The following is a 24,312-nucleotide window of genomic DNA, read 5'->3' as shown; positions in this document are numbered from 1 at the left end:
GTCCGGTGTGCATCCAACGCCTAGTAACGTCTTGGATTGCGTGTGACCACCTTAGGCTCCATATCAAGGCATTTCTGATCGTTGAATGCACGTCGAACACTGTGTTGCGCCGCAAAGGAGCTCAATCCTATATATTCTCATCTACTCATGCATGTCTGCTAGTATTCTAACCATTATTATGCATCCCAACTTTGACTAGGAATAGATGGTTAAAATAGGGAGACCATGAGAAGGAGAAAAAACTCGAAAAATGTCTTGTGATTTTTGGATACTTCACAAACGTTTGTGACACTAATTATTACCCTTTTCTTTCTCAGGGAAAATGATAGGTAGTCTTGTGGACCTTAGCATTCTACACCTAGCGAGATCATTTTTGTGACCACTCCTTTGCCTCCATATGAGCACTTCTTCCATACTCCATTACATTAGTCTATCATGTGATCCTCATACAGTTTGGGGGTGGGGGGGGGGGGTTCAAATCCTCTACGGTGAGCGATGAGTGGTAGTGAAGATTCAACGACTGAACTCACTTCCTCACCGTAGAGGATTTTTATGCGTGTGGGAGGTGGAATGTTACTTCATGGTTTTAAGAATTTGGAATCGGCCCAACCAATCAACTAGTTTGGATCTGATTGGTGAATCAGCTAAATGTCAAATTACAAGTTCAAATATCACAAATTAATTGGTATTAAAGGGCATGCCTAATGTACAAGGTTGTTGCAACCATAGGGTCTAGGGAGGGTCATAATGTACGTAGTTTTACCTCTGCTTTGTGGATCCCCATGACTACTAAGTCACAAGGGAGCTAGCAACCTTACCATTGCGCCGAGGTCCGATGAATTAACAATCACAAATTAATTGGTACTCTCCCAATTAAATTCTTCTATGTTGTAACCAAAAAAAAAAAAAATTGCAAAATTATTATTTGTTATGGGATGATACATCCAAAAATACTGAAAACCCATCCACAAAAATGAAATTTAATTTTTCTATATAAGGAGGATGAGGAGAGAAATGGAATAAAATAGGATTAAAGGGAGGAGAAAATGGGGACACCCGGTAGGGTGTTCCCTGAGTCAATAATAAACACATTGCCTGAGGTGTAGATGGAGGAGTCATGGATCAAATATCGAACAAGTGATGTCAATGCTGGATCAATTGTGCCAAAGGCTCTTAAAGGAACAGTCCTTAAAGCAACTTTGTTGAGCCAATCTTTTTGCATTAGTCCATCTGTGATCTCTGACTTGAACAACCCAGGTGCCATTGAGTTCACCCTAACATTTAGTGGCCCCAACTCTATAGCCATTGTCTGAAACAAAACCTTTCTTCTTTCAGTCCAGCTAATCTCAAAGACATTAACTACAGTTAAAGAATGACAATCAAGAGCATTTCAAGCCTATATTTGTCCTAGAAAATTTGATAGAAGTAAGTTTTTGTCCATTTGGTTTTATGAAAATAGAGAGACAAATAGATTGTCTCCTTATATTGGCATCATACAAGGGCATTGTTTTAGATATCGACATTGGATAGACTATATTGATCGATACTAATACCTAACCAATATGTATCAATGGTATCTATAGAAAAGGTGTTGTCTTTTTGAATTTTCATATACCGTGCACTGAAACCTTGCTAGAGAGGGAGAGGAGGTTTGTTGGATGTTGATAGTCAAGTACTGCATATTGCAAGATCCGGGAGAGGCAAATGTAAGCAGCCTTACCCTTTGCTTCGCGGGAGAAATTGTTTTCAAGTTTCAAACTTGTGACCAACATGTTGTAATAGTACAACTTGACCATTGCACCATAGACTCACCCACTAAATATATATATATATATATATATATATATTAACTTCTTAAAATGACTCGAAACATATTATATAAATTGGCATGGAAGATCAAATAGTAGTTACCTTAGTCATGGCATTTAGACCAGCCTTTGCAGCACCATAGGCAATACCTCCAGGTAATTCTCCACGTTGAGTACCACTGATGGATGAAATAAATATAATGGATCCTTTCAAACCGTTTTCCTGGATGCGACGACCAACAGCCTTGGTTACTAGCCAAGACCCTGTTAGGTAAGTTCTTAGAGTATTATTCCATTCCTCTTCAGATAAATCCAGCGAGGAACTCTCTCTCTCTCTCTCTCTCTCTCTCTCTCTATATATATATATATATATATATGCATTCAATAGTGATTCGATGTTCAACCAAAAATAAAAGGAACAAATTATCAAAATCAAATTCATAGCAATTGTAAATGCCTTATCTAGGCCTTCGGTCTAACTAGTCTCGCAGGTTCATACTAACTCCACAACCGCATGGATTGGATCATACCAGCGTCGAATGAAAACAATCAACTTTTACCGAAAGCAATGAAAGTATTAAACACCCCGTATGAATAGTCCCAAGGAAGTAAGAGTAAATGACCTCAAAACCACATTAAAAGGATAGAAAAACATCTCAAATTGGCCAGAATTTGGAATCGTTCTCCTCAGTCTATTGTTGGCTGATTTTGAATCAATAGAAGAATTGACCGATTGATATGACCGATCCAATTTCAATTCAAGTAGAAGATGTTCATAACCCAAGGGGGAAACCAATCAGACCAACAAAACTTGATCATCCTAAAATAGGTAAAATCAACTATAAGATGTGCATACCTATACCTAATGATATTATTATTATTATTATTTATTTTTTTAAGGGTGTCAATTCCAAGCCCGCACCGGTAGGCCCAACTAAGCTCGACACTTTTATAGTCCGACCTAAACTAGCCCAATTAATAAATATGTCGGGCCTAAACCCGGCTCGTTTATAAATAGGTAGTGCACGATGCAAGGAGTAAACCAAATGTGCCTTCCGATCGGCCCTGCCCGGCCCCATTTACAAGCCCAACTCAGACCGACATGTTTAGCCTAACCGTTTATATAATTATTTTGATTCTTTTTTTTTTATATAGAATAGAGTATATATTGATATTTTTAATAATTATTAACTGTAATTAAGTGTAATATATTTTCAAAATTGTTGATGATTTAACAAAATAAATTAAAGTATCTTAACTCTAAGAAGGTAAAGACCGTTGAAGACCCGTTTAAAGGTTTATTGGTACGTTACCCCATTTAAGGTCTGATTATAACCCGATTAGGAAAAGCCCGATTAAAGCCCGCAACCCAGACCAAGCTTGACACAACTCCGATCAAGACCGACTCATTTCTTAAATAGGTAGGTAATGGTCCGAGGACATAAGCCCAACCAAGACCAGCCCTGCCCAGCCCGACCGATTGACTCTTCAAATTATTTTACTCATCTACTCGAAACCGAATTCACAGATTTGAGCTAGAATTGGGCTTCTTTCTTTCTTTCTTTCTTTTTTTCCTTTTTTTTTTTCCCCTCTATTTCGATTTTTGAAACCTATGCATAGGAAAAAAAAATTTTGCAAAAGGTGAAATGCCTGCCTGCCTACCATGAAATGAAAAATCCAACCCCTATTAGATGCCCCATGCAAGCTCTCATCGACCCCTTTGTTGACGCAGATATCATGCAACCTGACCACGATTCCCCTCTGTAACAATAAAAAGCGATGCATCAAATTGGGCAGTCCCCAAAAATTCGTTATCCATTTTTTAGGGTGGTGCGATCTTGAGTTGGAGCTGGATTGAGAAAAGGGCAATTCGTTTTTTGGTTCGAAAAATCAGTTCGATTCGGTCCAAATTTTAAGACTATGATGCCAGGTTCCCACAACCACCCACCTTCGATTTTGTCCTCCACTTCCCATCCACCACCTTACATCTCGTCCTATCTAAGTGGTTAGCGATGTGCAGTCATCACAAAAAAATTAAGAGCATGATTTCAAGGGAACCAATCTGGTGGATGCCCAACCATAGGATGTTAGATGGCCAAGTGTAGTATCTGTCATGTCATGTGGTAGATTAGATAGGATTCAAATTTTGTGTACAAGTAAATCCCATACTAACTTGATGGATTGTCAAATTTGAATAAGTACGAGTTGGTCACGTGTAGTTTAAAGCTTTGAAGATTTATCACATTTGGAAATGAATGGATGATTGAAAATATGAGAGAAAGATGTCAATACAAAAAAGGGTAAATGATTGAGTTTTGTAGTGGAAATTGACAAGTAGTCAATCTAAATCATGTCCTTCCTATTGACTGGTTGGATTTGCCAAATCATCCCTTGATGTAGTACATTAGATGGACAATCCACAAGAGAGGCCAAAACTTTATTTTTTGAGAAAAAATAAAGGGCTTCTGAGTGACCACCTAGGAAGAGCTTCCTTGTGGTCCAAATATTGTCCTATCACATGGAAAAATAATGCAGCAATTTTAACCGTTGGATAGAGAGGACATGGTCTAGATTAGCCACGTGTCAAATTTCAAACTCAAATTCAATCAAATACCATTTTATGTATCGGCATGCATCCATATATCAATCCACATTTATGGTATTCGACCACAACTGTGCATCCTCCTAAAATCTTGAAAATTTTGGTAAATTCTCGTTAGACTAAAAATTGACATGTAAACAAGGAACATTGGGATATGCTTATCCACAAAAATTGGGCTCTTTCCAAACGAGTGTTGATCAGGTTCTCGTACGATCTGATCCACACACATGGAATCCACACAAGACTTTCTCTTGTCCGAATTCAATGTCTATGGATTAGATCATACAAGAATCTGATCCGCTTTCTTTACAACCTATCACATAAACAGGTATTCAATCCGGTCCACTAGGTGTAGGTCAGCCATTTTGCCTTTCAAAGTAAAACATAGAGAGAGAAAGAGAGAGTGGGGGAGGGGTTTCTACCTTTTTAACTCCGGCGGAATTAATTAAGGCATCGATCCGACCAAAGGCATCCCAGGCGATCTGCACAGAGGCATCGATCACAGGCCCCGCAGCGGTCACGTCGAGCTCAACCCCAACAGCTCTGATTTCTGTAGATGAATCTGAATCTGAAGCGTTCGAAGAGTATTCCAATTTCTTCATTTGATTGATTTCATCGCAGAGAGACTTCAATCAGTCCTTCCTACGAGCAGCGGCGATGATCTTGCAACCTGCCTTGGCTAGATTCAAGCAGAACTCACGTCCCAACCCTGAAGAAGCTCCAGTCATCATCACTACCCTTCCATTTAACCAATTCCATGGCTCCAGATTTCTATCCCCTTCGTTGTCTCCCATTCTTCCCCTCGATTTTGAACTTCGAAGTACCGAACGACCTCGGGCGCTCTATAGAGGCAGCGAAGCCCTCTTCACCGACCATTGCCCCCGTCGAGGGATAATGTTGTCGGCAACTTCCTTTTCTTCTCGGTAGAAATGTTGTGGCCATTTCGGGAATCAGGAAATTTTTTTGGTCATAGCTTGTCCGTGAAATTGTGGGGAACTTTCGCATGGAAGTGAGAACATAAAGAAACAGAAAATCCTTTTAAGTGTGAAACCATTAATTGGAATTTTAACTTCTACAAGAAAAAGATAACCTTAACCCTACCATGTGGTAACCACTTCATCTCATCTCACACTATTCATGTGGTGTGGGATCCACCTTTGGAGTTCAGATCTCACACACAAGGATTGTGGGATCCTCTATAAAGCCAAATGACTCGCTTCCTTGTAAAGCCTACTCTTTTTCTTTGCAAATTCTCTTTTTCCCATTGTTTGAAATCTCGAGTTTTGGACAGGTTTCAAGATTTCGGTCTAAATTATTTATTTATTTATTTATTTTTGATTGGGTGGATGGATGGGTGGGGTTTGGGCTTGTTAGAAATTTGGGCCAAAATTTTAGGGCCATCAAAATAAAAAATTTCGGTCCAGATTTTCAAGTTCTTGAACCATGATCCTTCCATTATCCCAAATCATAATAGCTCTCGTCAGGTAAGTGTACTCTCATAAATGCTAGTTTCTTTATTATTTTCTTCTTTCTTCTCTCTTGCTCTGACTATGTGGACACATGTGTATGATGAGATTATCCATGTTACCTTTGATATGACGTGCAAATTTTCATTTTATACCGACATTGTGGGAACCTCTCCTTTTAAATATATAGGTAAGGTATTTTTAGTGATAAAGATACTCATTGCCAACTTCAACATGGAGATCCTACATGCAGGATCGGGTAACATTCTCACATCATTCCCTAATTCTAATATTTCAAATAATTCTGACAGCCTTTACTTTCCAATAATCTTTAGCATTGTTTTTTCTTGGTTCCAACTTAGCGCCAAAGCTATTCAAAGATCTTCTGATGATACGAAGCCATAGAACTCATTTTTATCAACTGTGACTATCTCTTTTTTGAAGTTTGTTAATTTTCAATCTTTGCTTTTAATATTTTGTTTAGACTACTATAACTATTCTCATCCTTAGTCAGTTTTGATATATTTTTAACCTTTTGATATTATCTTTGTCAACATATCAATTCTCTTCTAGAATGTCTGAGGTCTCCACGGTAACTTCACAAAAAAATGTCTTGCACACCACTGTAAAAGGTTGAAACCCGACTTTATTTTTCTCTGTGAGACAAAATGTGATGACCATAACAAATTTTCAGTGCCAAATTGTTTCAATCCTTATACCAATAGATGGTCCATTAACAGTGTGGGGGAAAGAGGATGCAAAGGGGGCTTATGGGGTGCTAGCCAAGCACTCAGTTGTTGCAAATAATGTTGCTTACTACCCTAATTTTATTGGGATTTTCTTACATGACACGGTTTGGGGCAATTGGTGCTTAGTTTGCTTATATGCTCCATCATAACCCAACCTTAGGTCTACTTGCTGGGCTTCCCTTCACGACTTCACTTCCAACCTGGCAACTCCTTTCCTCATTATTGGATATTGGAATGAAGTCCTATCCCCCTCTGACAAAGTAGGAGGCTCCCCATTCTCATATTCTTATATATGCAAATCAGTGAATGACATGCTTATATTTGCCAACCTAGCTGAGATTAAACCAAAATTTACGTGGTCCAACAGACAAAAGCCTTCCAAGCTCATTAAAGAATGTCTGGATAGATGTTTTGCTTCTCCCTATTGGCTTAACCTCTACCCTAATGCATCCACCACTAAACTGGTCTCAACTGGTTCTAACCACAATCCTATTTTTCTACAACTCAAAGGAACCTAATTATCATACAAAAAGCTTTTTCATTACCAGGGTGCGTGGTTCCACCACCCTGATTTCAACTCTTACTGCTACAACACTTGGGAACCTAATCCTAGGATCAACCGCATGATCAAACTTACCAACTTCAGTAGAATCCTAACCCGCTGGAACAAATCTGTTTTTGATCATATTGATCACTTAAAAACAAACTATTTCTCACAGTTCCTGAATTTGGAATCCAAACACTAGGACTCCAATAACTCTGCCAAATTGATCGAAATTTCCAAGAATATCAATTAGATTTTTGAGGAAGAAAAGAAATTTTGGTTCCAGAAGTCCAGACAGATGCACCTCACTGACGGGGATAGAAGTACCTGATTCTATCATGCTATCTCCAAACATCAGGTCTGCAAGAGAAGAATTGAGTTCTTAGAAAACTCAAACAATGAGATCATAGACGACACTCCAAGGATTGCCAAAGAATTTACGACTTTCTTGCAAGAAATTTATGCAACCTCCAATCCCCTTGATCCGTCATTTGTAGAAAGCCTGTTCTCAAAAGTCCTCACTGAATTTGAAGCCTCATCACCTACTACAGCACCTGAGGACTTGGAAATACGAAATGTGATTAACTCCATTATCCCTCACAAAGCTCCAGGGGTAGACAGTTTCCAAGCATGCTTCTACCAGAAGTTTTGGAATCTGATAGAAAATGATGTAAGGGAGATGGTAAGGCGTTTCTTTAACAATGGCAACCTTCCTTCTTGAGTCAATCACACACTGCTATGTCTCATTCCAAAGAAAGACAATACAACCAAAGTGGAAGATTTCAGACCCATCATTTTATGCAATGTCTCGCTCAAAATCATTGCAAAAATCATGGCTAACAAGCTCAGACAGCACCTGCCAAAATTCATCTCACATTTCCAAGCGGCCTTCATTCCAAGGCGTCAGATATCGGATAATATTGCTATTGCCCATGAAATCTTTCATTAATTAAAAAATATATATATCCAAAAGGAAACTGGGACATATGGCTTTTCGGTTGGACATGTCAAAAGCATACTATAGAATAGAATGGGTTATAATTCGGGCCCTATTCGAGTTCTTGGGGTTTGGGGAGCATTGGAATGACTTAATCTCTTACCTCCTCTCAACAATCACTTATTCTATAAAATTGGAAGGGTCCTCCTTTGACTACTTCGAACCATCAAGAGGAATCAAGCAAGGATGCCCACTCAGCCCATACTTATTAATTACAACCTTGGAAATTCTTTCCCGATTACTCTCCACATACCGAGACCTAAACCTCTTTCAAGGAATCAAGGTCTCCATATATGTCCTCGAGGTATCGCATCTACTGTTTGCGGATGATACCTTCATCTTCTGTCGAGCCACATCTGAAGATCTACTGTCCATCAAAGTTGTCTTAGAACTGTTCTCTGACCTTACCAGGCAACAAATTAACTTTGCAAAAAGTGGTATTTTCTTCAGCCGAAATGTACCAAATTGTGAAAGAATTAGGCTCAGCACCATCATTGGTATAAAAGAAGAATCTAGGAATTCTACCTATCTCGGCACTGATCTGCTCCATCCCAGATCCAAGACAGCATGCCTTCAGGGTATCGTTAACTGGGTTAATAACAGACTATCTGTCTAGAAATCCAAGCTACTCTCATACGCGGTACTCAAAATCCTCACCCAATCCACTCTATACTCGATTCCATCCTACCTTATGTCATGCTTTAGGTTTCCACTGAAAACCTACAAAAACATCGACTCTATCTGCTCAAGATTTTGGCATGGTGGAAATCCCAAGAAAAGTAGAGGAATGTGCCTCATTGAGTGGAACAATATTTTTCAACCAACCACCCTTGGTGGTCTCAAGCTAAGAGATGCTAACACCCAGAACAAAATACTCTTGCTTAAACTAGCTTGGCGCTTTATCACTGACAAAGAGAGTATTTGGGCAAAAGTGTTGAGGGCGAAATATTGCCACAATAGATCCACGTTTGATCCAAAGGTCCTCAAACAACATGGATCATGGATGTGGAACAATATAGTCTCCATGTTACCCACCCTTAAACAATGCATTATATCTAAAATTGAAAACGAAACCAATGCTTTTTTCTGGTATGATCCATGGGCAAGTTTGGAATTACCAGAACTAGGTTGCTCACAAGCAATTTTATACCCCATAACTGATGTTGTTAGGGTCAATACTTTTATTGACAACCATTCCTGGAAAGTGGAGGAACTGAAAGGCCAAATTCCCCCACATCTGATTTCAACAATTACCCAATTTCAACCTTCACCTCAAAATGATCGCTGGGTATGTCCGCTAACAACTGATGGATCATTCAACACAAAAGTAGATGCGATTTTCATACAAAAAAATCAAGGCCAACAGGTAAGCATGAGAGGCTTTTCATGCAGATGGTGGAAGTTTCTATGGAAACTAAACATACACCCTAAATTCAAAATGTTCATGTGGCGGACATTACAAAAAGGAATCCCCACAAGAGAAATAATAGGACAATGGCTACCCATTGATACTTCTTGTATCCTTTGTAGCAAAGATACTGAATCTTCCATGCATCTATTCATCAATTGTGAATTTTCACAGCATATCTAGGCAGCAGAACAACTTGGATTAAGGCTCCAGAACATCAATGCAAACTCATTGATCGAGATGGTGAAGTACATGTTTCATCAAAGAAATATCCCTAAATCAGATCTCAAGTGGGTTTTCAATGTTTTTGCTATCACAATTTATTTCATTTGCCAACATCGGAATGAAATTATGGCATCCAAAGGTAGGCTTAACCCAATGAATGTTTTACATAAAATAAATATATGGATTTTTTATTTAAATATAATGCCGAGATGTACTAATGAATTATTTGCTACGGATGATCCCGCACCATTGAACAAAAACTTTCCCATTCCTTTTTTGAACTATCCAATTTTGGTTTCTGCTGGAGCAACTAATAGGTTAACCTCAGCTTCAGGATGGGCTTTTGGAATTATATTACAGGGTCAGCTTAGGATCATCAACTCAGATTCTACTACAACTATTCAATGTGAAGCAATGAAAGCAGAAGGAATTCTGACAGGATTGAGGACAGTGTCTACCAAAGGATGGGAGATCCATGAAGTATGGCACACAAACAAGAAACTAACTAACCTTCTTCCATTCCCTTGCAATGAAGCCTAGCCTCTCCTACATTTTGCTAAATTCCATGAAATTTCTTCACTCTCACAAACAATCTCCTTCCATCTTAAAAGTATTGAAGACTATCCCCTTATGCAATTTATATATTATATGGCATGTAATCCTAATAGACACCAGAACCTTGTACTTACTCTTTAACTTATCTTTGTTTTTTTATGTTCACCAAAATAAAAAAAAAAATAAAAAAACATGGAGATCCTTGGCCCAACATTACTTATTCCACTTGGTGATTGTGTTTATATGTGGAACCTTAACTTCTATGATCATTCAAAGTTTTTACCTAAGTTGAATAAGAATGGCCAGTACTACATCTGGGTGTAGCTTCGTTGGTTGAAAAGCATTGTGTGTTAATGGACGTCTCCAATTCAAGTATCTATTATACAGATTTGGGGTGATTGTGTATAATCCGAATTTATTTTAGGATCTAAACCGTAAAACTGAGTAGGTTCAACGGATTTCTCGTTAGGAAAAAATTGAGAGGGTGAATTTGTTAGGCATCAACATGTAAAGGATTTGATAATAAATAAAGGGATGTGAAGTGTGGTAAGAGACGTCTGATGGCTTTGTTTTCCTATTGACCAAGCGTTGAGGGATGGTTTTATGCTTGGGATAAGCTTTTTAATGAGATGGTGGAATTTCAGTTGGGCTTGGGCCCAAGTACAAAGTGAAAGCTTGACTTAGTTCAACCTTGACCTGGCCCATACCGACCGGATGTTGCAGCTAGCCCCATGTCATCTGTTCGGAGCATGGTTTCGAGTCTTGGTATCGTATCACTTATATCAGTCCTATTTTATCGGTATTGGTATGAGATCGATACCAATGCTTAATCGATCTAGATCAGTTATCTGTATGATTTTAAGCGTAAAATAGTAAAAATGTTCTTTCTTTGAAAAGGTGAGGACAAAAGTGACCAATATATTCCGATTCGATCCAATACTGATACCTAAATCCATGGTTCGGAGAGGTGCACATTCTATCCATGTCGGCTGATACATATCGACATCGTTGAAGCCCAATACTGATACAAAACTGATACAGATAGGCCCACACACCCAAAATATGAGTTTTTATTCTTGTGTTTGTCAAAAAAGTGACTTTTATGATTTCAAATCGGACCGATACAGATCAGTTCAACTGTTCAGTACCGGTACGTAACGCAAGAAGAAAGCTTTGAAGAGGTCACAAACCCAAAAGGCCATAATGGTAATTGAGCTAAGACCCAATGGCAATTTAGTAAACCTGGGCCTTTAAGTAGAGTCATTTGAACAAGATAGTGAAAGACCACCTAAGTAGGATAGATATAATGCGCAAACCAAAAATGGTTGGCCCATCCCATCTGAAACCTCTGCAATTTCTTTACAATATCTCAGTGAAAGCTCCCCAGTACCCAAATCCAAGCTCCATGAAAATCAAATCCATAGTTCAGTCTCACATCCTCAGACATGTCTGGAGAATTGTGGGTTCCGTAACTAAAGCCAAGTCTAAGCTCTTTGAAATCATCAAAGAGAAGAGACCTGACTACTACATTGAGAGCATCAACAAGAGCATAAGAAACAAGAAGAAGATCAAGAGGCAGAAGAAGCTGTTTGGTTCAATTACAGCTCACTACAACTGGTGTTCTTCACATGTGGGACCTATGCCTATGTCTGAGCCTTCCATGGATCATGGGTTCAGTGCTGGCCATGGCTACTATGATTCTACATGGAACTCTGTTATCCCTGAATGTGAAGATGGAATGGAGTCTCAATTATCAGGTTACCTTCAATGGCTTGAAGAAAAAGTCCCAGATAGTTCAGCAGTTGATACAGAGGTTGATGATGAGATTGATCGACTCGCCGCCAAGTTTATTGCAAGTTGTCATGAGAAGTTTAGATTGGAGAAGCAAGAGTCTTACAGGAGATACCAAGAAATGATGGCTAGAAGCATGTGACTCTGTGAGAGTCATACTCTGTTTCTCTTTGTGTTCCATTGGTGTATGGTTTCAGAAAATTGGTTAGGTTGGGTTTGATGGGTTGAGTTTTCTTTTCTTTTCCTGTAAACTTCTTCCCTTTATGGGTTTGGAAGAACTGTTACTGTTCTGCAGAAATTATGCAGTTTCAGAGTATAATGAGTGAATGAGCTTCTATGGCCCTCAGCAAATCTTCCTCTTCCCCTTCCTCTTCTTCTTCTTCTTCCTCTTGTTTTCATTCATCAGCTTTTAAGCCAAAGTAAATGTAGACATCAGGGTAGTTTACAAAAACTTTGGTGTATGGAGGCTCTCTATTTTGCCCCACAGATCATTTTCATGGGTTTTTGCACATTAAGTTCTCTCTCTCTCTCTCTCTCTCTATGATAGATGCTTAGTTCAATCACAAAGTTTGTGTCATATGAAATTCAAATTTAAAAGTAAAAGGGGAAATCTCCTGAATCAGGGAAGTTTGACATGGCATATGCAATAATACAATACATGAAGTCACACATAAAATCAAGACAAACATTCTCTGATTCTCTAATATCACACATACATAAGAGTAACTGCTCCTTCATGTCACCCTAAGACGCATTATAGGTAATTCAGATCACTCATACATCCACACCAGATCAAGATACTCTGTTTTAAAGTACAATAATGGTCATATGAAGTAATTTTATAAGCTAAGCAACCCCTCACCCTTAAGAAAACTCTTATTGAGTACTACTCTACATGAACATGATATCTTGAGATTTTATAAGCAAATCTTGAGGAGATAATCAAAAGTTAATATTGGAGCAAGTAGTTGGAAATGGTGTACCTTCACCTTTTTTGGGGTCAATAGGCAACCATGATTGATGGATCTCAAGTAAGAAACCAACCCCCCCCCCCCCCAAAAAAAAAAAAAATCGAATATGTCAGATTCCAGTTCGAAAGACTAGTCTATTAGGTGGAGGGACTCACAGGTATACGAAAACACAGAAATCCCATTCTTAAACAAAGTGGGGTCCTAACACTCTCCCTCACATGTAGGCGGATCGGAATGCATCCTACATGCGGAAGGATTACGGATGCAAGATCAAAAACTTGCTCCGATACAATGTTAGATTTCAACCCAAAAGGCTAGCCTATTAGGTTGAGGTTACTCACGCAGAAATCCCACTTTCTGCCCACTCCTAGTCGATTTGGGATCCTAACAATATGATTATAACAGCGGTTTTTTGAAATTATGTAGCAATCTATGACAAAGTGTGCAAGTTATATGTGTTAAATCATCTAAGACGAGCTTATTCTTTTAATTTGGGAGGACTCTTAACAAGGAAGGCAGATCCAATGCAATGTGATCTAAAAACTAGAGCCACTTTAAGGTGGGGGACTCATTATCCTTGACTAGCACTGAGAGGAGCAGAAGTTAACCCAGTTGTGGAGGTTAGACCAGTCAATTATTCTTTTAGGAGTGTTTTATGTAGAGACTGTAAAAAGTTGAATGAAATTAAAGATGATTCTTTCATTCCTTAGTGTTTCTTGTTTTCTCCTTTATTCCCAGCTTCTTTTGCTGCTTTCATGTGAGGTAAATGAAGCTCTATGAGAGGGAACCTGGGTTCCATTAGTCTCTTTGTTCCTCATTTATGAGTACTTTAACTTAAAGTGACTACACAGAAGCTTCTTGTGATTTTATTCTTACCCTTATCAGTTTACTGTTCATCTTTGCTTGGGCCCCTTACTGTAGCTTTAATTTAAAAGTCACATTTTGACAGAGATCTATCTTTGGCATCTTAAGATTTGAGTTTGGATGGGAACCACTAAATTCACATACAATACGAATACGGCATCTTTATTTTTCTATAGAATCTTGTGTCACTTTATATTGGGATGCATTTATCTTTTGAATTAATCAGACAACACAAATATAAAATATTTACTTTCTGTTGGGGTTCCACATGAAAGCAACTTCCCATATTGGATGTGTTAGAGCAAACACCAAGAAATACGAAAATAAATCAAGACAATTCGCACAACACATAGAGGTTTAACGAGGTTCACATACTGATGTGATGTGTTACATCCTCGGGTGAAGAAGAAGATGTTTCACTATGCAGAAGAGAGATTACACCCAAACAACGGCAATGAAACTCACCCTGAAACCCTAGCTCGAAAAAACCCCCAAATTACAAAGACAATGCTCAACAAGAAGAGAGTATGTTACATACTCCAAATCGTGGGTTGACCCATCGGGTCACGGTCAATCCGGTCTAACCATACCGCGGGCGTAGCCCCCACACCCCATACGGGCACAACAAGCTTAGGCCTATCGGCCCAACCACTTTGCTTCCATCACAAATCTCAGAAAACTTTCTATTCGGGTAGCCACCAAAATATATTGGAGCAGGTCAATCTTCAAAACGGGTCAAGAATTTGAGACAAACTTACTAGTATGTGAGTAGTCCGATGTGAAAGCTTACAAGGATTTCAACACTCTTTTCTTAATGGTTAGCTTTTAAAGGTGAATTCTACCCAAGTCCCAATTGGAGGCATCAGAGTTGATGCCCACATGAAAGCTATTAATATGGGGAACCAGTGGAGTCTTCCAGAGGAACCAAAAGAAAACCTACAGTTAATGCTTTCTTTGGTCAATGCTTTTACTGGGGCTTTGAGGCCTTAGGGTGCGACTCTTTCAGACCAGATTAAGTTCACGTACGAGAGTGTTCTCGTATGCTCCTGGTTCTAGAATTTGAAATCCATTGAGTCTCTGTACCTAATGGATTCCAAATGCCATGACTAGGGCATACGAGAACTATCTCATAGGCCAACCTGATCCGGCCTCACCACTTTTCAACTTCTTCCCATCAGGTTTATGTTGCCCGTCATGGGTTTACTGAGAAGGACCATTGGGTCACGCTCCTACCAATACATTCATTGGATAGGCTTGACTTGGCCGGAGTGAGAAAAAATCCACACGCCCTCCCTCATAGTGATTCATGAGATTTACACTGACACTCTCTCACCTCAGTCAATAAGAATCCATTAATATATGAATCCTCTCTATGCGCTCTCATTGGTGCAGTTTGTCATAGAACCACTTATTTTGTAAGACCATGATAAGCAGCTCCTCCCCCGGGATTTAAGAAAGTTATTTTTTAGTTCATAAAGGAATGACATGACGGAGCTTGGTGGTTAGAACTTGGGTTCGGTTGAGAGTTGGAGGCCCAACTAGGCCCAATTATCCGAAACATGAATTTTGGGCCTCCTCTCTCTATATAATTGGGCCTAGTGCGCCTCCTCTCTCTCGTGCCATAAAATTAGGAATAGGAGTCCAAAGTTCCTAAATAATGGACCTCACTTTCCACGCCATTGTTCTAAAAAACGGAACATAATGGTCAGTATCGACTGGATCAAAATGGTATCAGTCTTGATTAATCTTGATCCATATGTATGATCTAAGGGTAAAATTGTGGAAAAAAATAAAGGTTAGATCTGTCCGAAATGATTCAAACCAAGTAAATTTAAATTGGTATCAAAACGGTATCGACCTTGACCAATCCTATAGCGGTCCTGAGTTTTAGAACCTTGTCCCAAATCCCTACTTTTTTTTTTTTTTGAAACAGTCATCATTACAAGATCTTCATTACTTTCTTTCCCTAATGAAAGTACTAGAGACATAGATATATCTTTAGCATCTTAAGTTTGAGTTTGGATAGAACCAATAAATTCACACAAAGTTTGAATATAGCACCTTTATCTTTTACCGGTTGGGATTCCACGAGAAAGCAATGATTCCAAGTGAGATGTGAATAGTCTGATGTAGAGACTTATAAGGACTTGAGCACTCTCCATAATGATAGAGTTGGGGGCATGGCAACTTTGGTGTGCCTTTGAGGATAAAAATTGGGCTTTTGTTACCATCATGGGCTTACTAAGGACCATTGGGTCGCACCTCTTATTAATACGTTCAAGAAATGGGCTGGGCTTGCCTTGGCTTGCCTAGAGTGGGAAAAAAATTGCACGCCTCAAACCTAAGGGATTTACATTGACACTCTCTCAACTTTTGATCAGGATGGATCCATTTGAAATAATATTTTTATTTTACGTGAAATTTATTATGGGACTAAATAGGGACCCACAAAGGCCAGGAGAGACCCACTAGGGGTTACTTGGCTGTGAATCTTGTGACATATGAAGGCTGAGGCATTGGCTTCCACGCAAAGACCTCCCAATTAATCAATATGAAGATTAAATCAAACCCATTCAACCTTTTTCATTACTTTTAATAATTATGGAACAATCTAAGGTGAAACGTTGATAAAGAAGGAGACAAGTCTAAATACCAGGATATGAACCTCACAACACATCTAAAATGGACCTTCCAACTTTACCTATGGAAAAGGATATCAATTTAGAACCAAACCCGAAAACTATAATTGAAATAGCCATTAAAATCAAATTTAAAAAAATAAAAAATAAAAAATAAAAAATCAATTGGATTGGATATCACTTTAAGTAGAGTATCAAGAGGGTGCATAAGCTAAAAAAAAAAGTGTAAATCAACACGAGGGTGTCAAAATGGAATCGAAATTGACTATAGAAAATCAAATCAAAGTGGTCTGCAAAGAAATTACTTGATTCTGATTTCATGGGTTTAATTAATTCTTCGTTCGATTTTGATTTGGAAAATTGACTGTTTTAAATCGAATAAGAACTGTAAATCCAAACCGAATAAACTTAACTTTCTATATTGTCTTATTTTGAAGCAAAGGTTGTTTCGATATAGGGACCATATTTCTAAGGTGGCTTTTATGACGTTAGTTAGAATACACATTAAAAGAATCCGCAATATATATTAAGATGATAAGATTTAATTATTTTGAAACTTAATTGTTAATTTTTCTAAAAATATTCTCTAAATCGATCTTAGACGTATATTAGCACTCTCTTTCTATATCTCTCTCTCCCTTAACGTGAGAAGAACTCTCCACCCCCTATATTTGAATGCCTCATTTAAGATAATGTAAATAAGGTTGTCAATCTAGAACCATAATTGAACACTAGAATCAAAACAGTTTAAAATTGAACCGAAAGATTTGATTCAATTTTAAAAATTGAAATTTCATTTAGTTCGGTTTGATAATAATTTTAGACTAAAAATTACCGTACTTAACCAAACCGAATGAAGTGCAACCCATATAGGGTGAATTTGAACCAAATCTAAATCATATTAAATCCTAAAATGTTGAAACATGAGATTTAAGGTTTCACTTCATCTCTTCTCCCACCATCTTCGACCATCTATTGTCCTCACTTCTCTTATACGGTTTTGCACTTGTTTGCTTGTTTCCTTTTTTGTGCCTTACTTCTTCAAGGTATGAAACAGAAGATATGAAATCAAATCGCTCAACAAATTAAATTGAATTGCCAAGAGCCCAAGATCATGTTGGAATCAAATGAAATCAAATAAAACCAAACCAACTTGATTTGAGGTTATGATTACTCAATAAAACTTGGACATGTATGGTGTATGAATTTAGAATTGGTGTTGGATGATAATCAATTATATGTCATAAAACTTATAATGAGACATGAGATATATATGCATTAGTGTTGGATACTATAGTTGTTTTGAACGTTAGATGCAAGTATTCATACAATGATTCATTAATCTATACGAGTATATTACTCTTTTTTTTTGTCCCATTTGTTTAAAATCTACACGTATAAAACATGTATTATTCGTTTTCCCTTTTTTACTGTTCTCTATTTTTTTGACCGTACCGTTTAAAATTTTTTACTGTTTAATACCTTCTGTTTCTATTTTTTTGCCGTTCTCCTTTTTGCTGACTATGCCCTTGATTGCGAAACACCACAAAATAGGTCTCACTTACTATACATCAGACGGTGCAAAATAACTGATGAAAAGCTAAGTGGGTCCTGCTCTCTAGATGAAACACGTGTCCCTAATAATAGAAAACAAAAAGAAGTAAAAAAGAGGAGACACGGTGATAGCGGGAAGGACACGCACCAACCTGGGCTGCTTCCTTCTTACCTTTCGTCGCCACACTATAAATAGTCGTGCTTCCCAGTTCCTCATTGCTGCCCCATTTAATCTTCTCTCTATCTTCCTCTTCCCTTCTCTATCTGCAATTTCGTGAAATACCGACCTTGTCCTCGTTTTCCTCTACCTTCACCTTCGTCGCAAAGCAACGAATCTGAAGCTGAATCAAGAACTGAAAAGATAAGCTTTTGGATCACGTAAAAGCTCAGATCTTGCCCACACACCAGGTGTCTGGACTTCAATGGCGTTCTTCTAGCTGTCCGTTGGCTTCTCTCGCACTTCCCGATCCATCGGAATTTTATAGGTATTGATTATATTTTCCCCTTTTTTCTTGGAAAACTTTGTTACCAAGTTTTTGTCTAAGACAGGATTCGAGGTTTGGTTTCGATCCATGTAGTTCATTGATCTTCCTTCTTCTATTTTTCGGTGAATAGTTCATTGATCTCCTAGATTGTGTATATTTGTAACATCCATCCTGTTTATTCCAACTGTTGTGGATTTTCCTCTAGCTGGATCGTGTAGATCATTTTGGGGGAATGGTTGCTTCTTTCGTATCTTTTAAGAATTTCTGTTGCCAATTCTGTTTGATAATCTGATCTGCTAAACGAAGATTTAGATTCCTTTTTTCTGTGTTTCATTGATGAACTTGAAAGAATCGTAATGTATTACAGATCTGTAAACAGATGAATTCAAATATTCTTGCTGTGGAACTATGACAGAAATCTGATCCTAAAGTGACATTGGGAGCTGGATCTCGTTTCTGTAAATAAAGGCTCAGTTGTTAATTGCAGCTTTTTCCGTTTTTGTAAACATAGCATTATCCAATCTGCAAAAATAAGGAAATATCAGAAGAGTATTTCTGGATTAGGAGTTGGAGATTTGTCATGGAATCCATGATTGTGGCTGGGGATCAGATTCCGGTTTTCTTTGAGATTTAATATTTACATAGTACATAATTGGATGCATTGATCTGCAGAGGGTCCATTATGCAACAAAGTTTAAATTACAGAAAAAGCTATTGAGAAATTCTGAAAGAACGAGAATTTTATGTCCTTTCTGGAGACTGTACATTAGAGAGTTTTAATATATTAAGGAACAGAGTTTTATACAGAGCTTCAAATGGCTTCTTTTCTGATTTTATTTTAGTTGTATTAAATGTTGGGATATTAAATTGGCTCAATCAAAATGCAGGTTTTATCTATATTTTTATCATGTGGAGGTTCAAGCCATTCCAACAGAAGGAGCAGAGTGGGTTAGAAGGACGTACAATTGATATCGGTAATGTAAAGGTTCTAGTCCGGAATATTATTGCTGAAGGGGGATTCTCTTGTGTTTACCTTGCTCGAGATGTTCTTCATGTGTCCAAGCAGTACGCTTTGAAGCACATCATATGTAATGATGAGGAATCCCTGGAGCTGGTGAGGAAGGAGATCTCAGTGATGAAATTGCTCAAAGGACATCCAAATGTTGTTTCTCTGCATGCTCATACAATCTTGGATATGGGGCGGACAACAGAAGCTTTTCTTGTCATGGAATTTTGTGAGAAATCTCTGGTTAATGTGCTGGAGAACAGAGGAGCGGGGTATTTTGAGGAGAAGCAGATTATTTCAATTTTCAGGGATGTGTGTAATGCTGTCTTTGCAATGCACTGCCTATCCCCACCCATTGCCCACAGGTAATGAATCTCCCAAAATAGCAATATTAATAAAATAAATAAATAATGATTTCCTTCCTGGTATATGATGCTTTTTCAAGTTTATCTTTATTGGAGGGTTGGCAACAGTAAAGGTTTGTCATATTACGTATCAAAAACCACACTTGTTGCAGCTTATGTTTTGTGAGACACTATCTAATGTTGTCCTTTTTAACATATGCACAAACAAGACCTCAGTCTATTATGTTGGATGTTAAGAATATATTACTTATTTAGTAACTTATTAATTGTTGGATTAAACAGTAATATTGGATGCTTACCAGAAAAATTAAAACAGTAATATTGGAGAGCTCTTGTTCTGGAAGTCACATTATTTACAGTAAATGCTCTATCTCCCCACCTTTTCCTTTCCTCCATCCCTTGATGGAATTATGGTGGGAAAAGATTCAATATATGTATAAATCCAATGTGTGTTTAGCTCTCCTTATAATTATGTCATTCATCTTATGTATGGATATTTATTGAACTGAGAAAGTTAAGAAGGTTCACAAATGCAGTAAGTTGTTGGTTCTACCCTTTTTTGTCTTTCTGCTGAGAGGCTCCTTTGAAGTTTCTTGCCTAGTGCTGTTTTGCGAAGAAATTTACTTTAAAGTGGTTTCTACTTATTGAATTCTTCAGAGACTTGAAAGCTGAGAATCTTCTTTTGGGGCCCGATGGAATGTGGAAACTATGTGATTTTGGGAGCACTTCAACCAATCACAAGCGATTTGAAAGGCCAGAAGAAATGGGCATAGAAGAAGACAACATCAGGAAGCACACGACACCAGCCTATAGGGCTCCTGAGGTTGAAAGAATATTTATTCTTCTTTAATTTCTTAATATGATCCAGGTGATGAAGATGGTCACTTTTGTCTCTTTTTGCTTGATCTCAGATGTGGGATTTGTTCCGAAGAGAAGTTATAAATGAGAAGGTAGACATTTGGGTAAGTTGAATGGTACTTAATTCTGTTAACAATGAATCTGTTAGCAGTTAAAACTTCTTCAGCTCTTGAGAACTGGAACTTCTGGCACAGAAAGCTGGACTTAATTTGATCTCTTTGCAGGCTCTTGGCTGCCTCCTTTACCGGATCTGCTACTTCAAATCTGCATTTGATGGAGAGTCGAAGCTGCAAATTTTGAATGGAAACTACCGCATCCCAGAATCACCAAAATACAGTTCATCCATTACGGACCTTATTAAAGACATGCTTCAAGAATCTCCAGATGCCAGACCGGACATCACGCAGGCAAGGTCTTTGCTTGATTGGACATCCATGAATCTAGGTTAGTTTTAGATTGTTGGCGTCTCTGGTAGTCTTATACTAGAGGAATTGTACTGCTTGCTGATACTGAGTTTCATCCATGTGGCAGGTTTGGTTTCGTGTTAATGAGCAATTACCTATAGAGTTGCAGAAGTCATTACCGGACAGCACTCCAGACATGCAACCACAAACTGGTCACTGTGACGGTGAGGAAATTTTTTTAAAGATTAGGGAAGATATAAATTTTGAAATATTACCAATAATTTGTTTTGGTAGCTATAACTGTTGGAATATAACCAATAATTTGTTTTCTGTTCAAGTTGCATTAATATTTTTGCGGCCAAGGGTTTTGAAAAAAAAGGTAGTATTGATGCTTTCTATCATTTTCAGTTGGCATGCCGAATCCTGAAAACAGAACTCCTCCAAGGCCTCGTCGGAGTCCTCCACCTGTACCTTCATCCAGGGAGCAAGTTCAGAATGTATCACCAGCATCTCTCACACCCAAGGCAGGTGGAGCTGGAGGACAATTGGGTGCATTCTGGTCCACCCAACATGCTAAAGACTCAACAACTGTGGAGGACAAGGGAAGGCCCATTTATAATGAAGAAGCATCTAGACAAAGCACATCAAAGCATGATCGACGGAGTCCAGAGAATCAACATCATTCCGAGAACAGTAGCCCTTCAAAAGAGCAAAATGTCCGATCACGTCCCTTGAGGAGGAATATGGATGAAAACTCTGTTAAGAGGTCTGAGGGGGGCCCTTCTAAGGACTTTGAAATAAGGTTTTTCTCAGATGATGCGGAGCATGGTTCTGGGAGAACAAAAACATCAGAATCAGCAAATGTAACAACTTTCCAGAAGGATGCATTCAATACCTTTGTAGCTGAATTTGATACCGGAAAACTTGACTCTGCAAGTAATAGTAAGAAATTAGAAAAAGAAGAAGCATTAGAGGCTGAAGTGGATAGGCTGAAAGATCAGCTGAAGCAAGCCAATATTGAGAAAGCTGAAGTAATGTCCAAATATGAAAAGTTAACTACCATCTGTCGTTCTCAGCGGCAAGAAATCCAGGAGTTAAAGCAAGCTCTGGCTGCTAGAACTCCATCACCCAGCAAAGATGCTCCAAAGAACCAAACTTCTCCTCGAAGTTCGCAGTCTGCCACTCCTCGGGTACTTTTTCCTATATTTGATTATATATCATCTTTACTCTGTTTTCTGGATGAATCGTGAATTTTGTATGTTCTAACAGTTACTGTGATGGTTTAATTCCTTTCACAGCAGAGGGAGAAGATTGAAGGAACTATGTGGGAACTGCAACAAGGGATGTTTGTCAACAATTCGCCAAACCCAGACTCCAAGTCATGGCAAGCATTCCCTGAGGAGCCCAAGCCTCCTCAGCCTGTGCAGAAGAATAACACTCCCAGATCGGTTCGGACAGTAAATGGCCGTGAGAACAAGCAGGCTCCAGTTACAAGTCCCAGCTCTCAGACTTGGGGTTTTGAAACTGAGAGTTTCAGAGCAGTCCCAACCAATTCTCAGATTTCCAGAACTCCTGGTCCAGGGAATAGCTCCCAGCGGTTTGGTGACTCAAAGAGTGCGGAAAGCAAGCAGTCTACTCAGCCTGCTGGGTGGGCGGGTTTCTAATTAAAGCATTGTGAGAATTCCGGGAGGTATATCACAATTACCTCTAAGCTTCCATTTGGTTAGAAATGCTACCAGATTGTTTTCTCATTTGGTTATAATTTATAACAGAAAGAATGATGCATTACTTTGTGAGCCCTGTCTCTTGATCTGGATGTTCCTCTGTTATAGATGCCAGAAGGAGACGAAAAAAAAGGAGGGTAGAACATTCTGTGATGTCTCGAAGACATCAGGACCAAAGCAACAAGTGTACAGTTTCTTGCATGTACCACTTGTTGGAGAAATTTTAATGATGGTTTTCTTGTATATTGACTCTGTCATGGAATTCTTTCCCTTACCCTTTTGATCACTTGGTTTGTGCTGGGTTTGTGATCATCTGTTTATTGTCTGATAGATTTACGTTTATTCGCCCATTATTCATTTTCTGTTACTAAATTCTGAAGTTATATTTTTACAATAACACTTTTGATTGATCTCAGCCTTGAATTTCAAGTAAAAAATGCAGAGAACTCTCGTGCTTTTACCTGGTCTGTGAACACTAGTTTAGCAAGAGTTCCTCACATTTCAAGTTTCAGCCGTATGGAGTTTCCCCGTGACTAATCAATGCATTGAAATATTAGGAAATATGTCCATACACAGGGGCATATTTATTTGAATTAGGGTCTAGAATTTGGTATGTGGCTAATAAAGATCATTTCTCAGATATTCAATGGTCAAAATTGCAATGGTTGTTGTTTATAGGAGTGTTTCTGAGCTGGAATTTTTTAAGAAACGTTTCCTCGGACAACAAACAAGTGAAGATATTTTGCATTGACAACATGACAAGCAAACCAGTGCCTAGAATCTTACTACCACAGTAAGTAAAGGTACCAATATTTTCAGGGTAAGGCTACGTAGGTTTTGTCCTTCCAAACTTTGCACATGCGGCAGTTTCAAGCACTGAGTATATTCTTTTTTTTTATATTATTATCTTTGAAAATACATCCTCCCCGACGACTGAGGTTCCTGAATCTCTTAAATGATTGGTGAATGGATATTTTAAAGACAATACCAATGGACGTAACTTGTAACCAAACTTGACCTCATCGCGGACTGATAGGTCCTAAAGATTTGTTTTTCTACTATTTGTCTTCAGACTCTTAAAGGAGATTTCGGGGTTAGGTTGCAATGTATATCTTGCTCCAACCACTCAAAAGGTTCCCCGTTCTTTGTTCCGTTTCGTAGGTCAACCTTTGGGGTATTTATCCTATCGTTGGAGCTTCATGTAAGGGACATTAGAGCAATCAAAAGATAACTCCTTGATGTGGCCGTCTTCACTTATAGCATAACTTCTTGGTGTGGCCATCTTCAGGTATAGAAA

At 38.4% G+C, this 24,312-nt stretch overlaps 2 protein-coding genes and 1 pseudogene across 4 annotated transcripts; 2 read left to right on the top strand and 1 right to left on the bottom strand.

Moving 5' to 3' along the window:
- Positions 1–964: 964 nt before the first annotated feature.
- LOC122061014 lies at positions 965–5,689 on the bottom strand (annotated as a pseudogene).
- Positions 5,690–11,638: 5,949 nt separating this feature from the next.
- LOC122062002 lies at positions 11,639–12,496 on the top strand. Its single transcript, XM_042625625.1, has one exon. It carries the CDS (start codon positions 11,661–11,663, stop codon positions 12,285–12,287), a length of 627 nt encoding a protein of 208 aa, XP_042481559.1. The 5' UTR covers positions 11,639–11,660; the 3' UTR covers positions 12,288–12,496.
- Positions 12,497–18,331: 5,835 nt separating this feature from the next.
- On the top strand, positions 18,332–23,430 carry LOC122061866 (AP2-associated protein kinase 1). 3 transcript variants are annotated; one of them, XM_042625384.1, is made up of 9 exons: positions 18,353–18,658; positions 19,546–20,029; positions 20,687–20,852; positions 20,941–20,991; positions 21,112–21,294; positions 21,419–21,515; positions 21,700–22,481; positions 22,590–22,981; positions 23,124–23,430. In XM_042625384.1, the coding sequence occupies exons 2-8, from the start codon at positions 19,566–19,568 to the stop codon at positions 22,953–22,955; spliced, it is 2,109 nt and encodes a 702-aa protein (XP_042481318.1). In that variant the 5' UTR covers positions 18,353–18,658; positions 19,546–19,565; the 3' UTR covers positions 22,956–22,981; positions 23,124–23,430. The 3 variants fall into 3 exon arrangements, with proteins under 3 accessions (XP_042481319.1, XP_042481318.1, XP_042481317.1); XM_042625383.1 differs by having other exon boundaries at positions 18,356–18,658; positions 23,064–23,430; XM_042625385.1 differs by having other exon boundaries at positions 18,332–18,658; positions 22,593–23,430.
- Positions 23,431–24,312: the final 882 nt, after the last annotated feature.

This window comes from Macadamia integrifolia, chromosome 14, assembly GCF_013358625.1.
Source record: "Macadamia integrifolia cultivar HAES 741 chromosome 14, SCU_Mint_v3, whole genome shotgun sequence".
NCBI lineage: Eukaryota > Viridiplantae > Streptophyta > Magnoliopsida > Proteales > Proteaceae > Macadamia > Macadamia integrifolia.
Note: the sequence above shows the minus strand (reverse complement) of the source record. Positions and strands in the feature narration are given on the sequence as shown.

Bases quoted from the DNA above. Each gene is read 5' to 3' on its own strand.
- LOC122061866 (XM_042625384.1), top strand. From the start codon at position 19,566: ATGTGGAGGTTCAAGCCATTCCAACAGAAGGAGCAGAGTGGGTTAGAA. The intron at 21,295-21,418 runs GCAAGGTCTTTG...TCCATGTGGCAG, and splicing joins CCAGACCGGACATCACGCAG to GTTTGGTTTCGTGTTAATGA. The intron at 21,516-21,699 runs GTGAGGAAATTT...TATCATTTTCAG, and splicing joins ACAAACTGGTCACTGTGACG to TTGGCATGCCGAATCCTGAA.
- LOC122062002 (XM_042625625.1), top strand. From the start codon at position 11,661: ATGCGCAAACCAAAAATGGTTGGCCCATCCCATCTGAAACCTCTGCAA.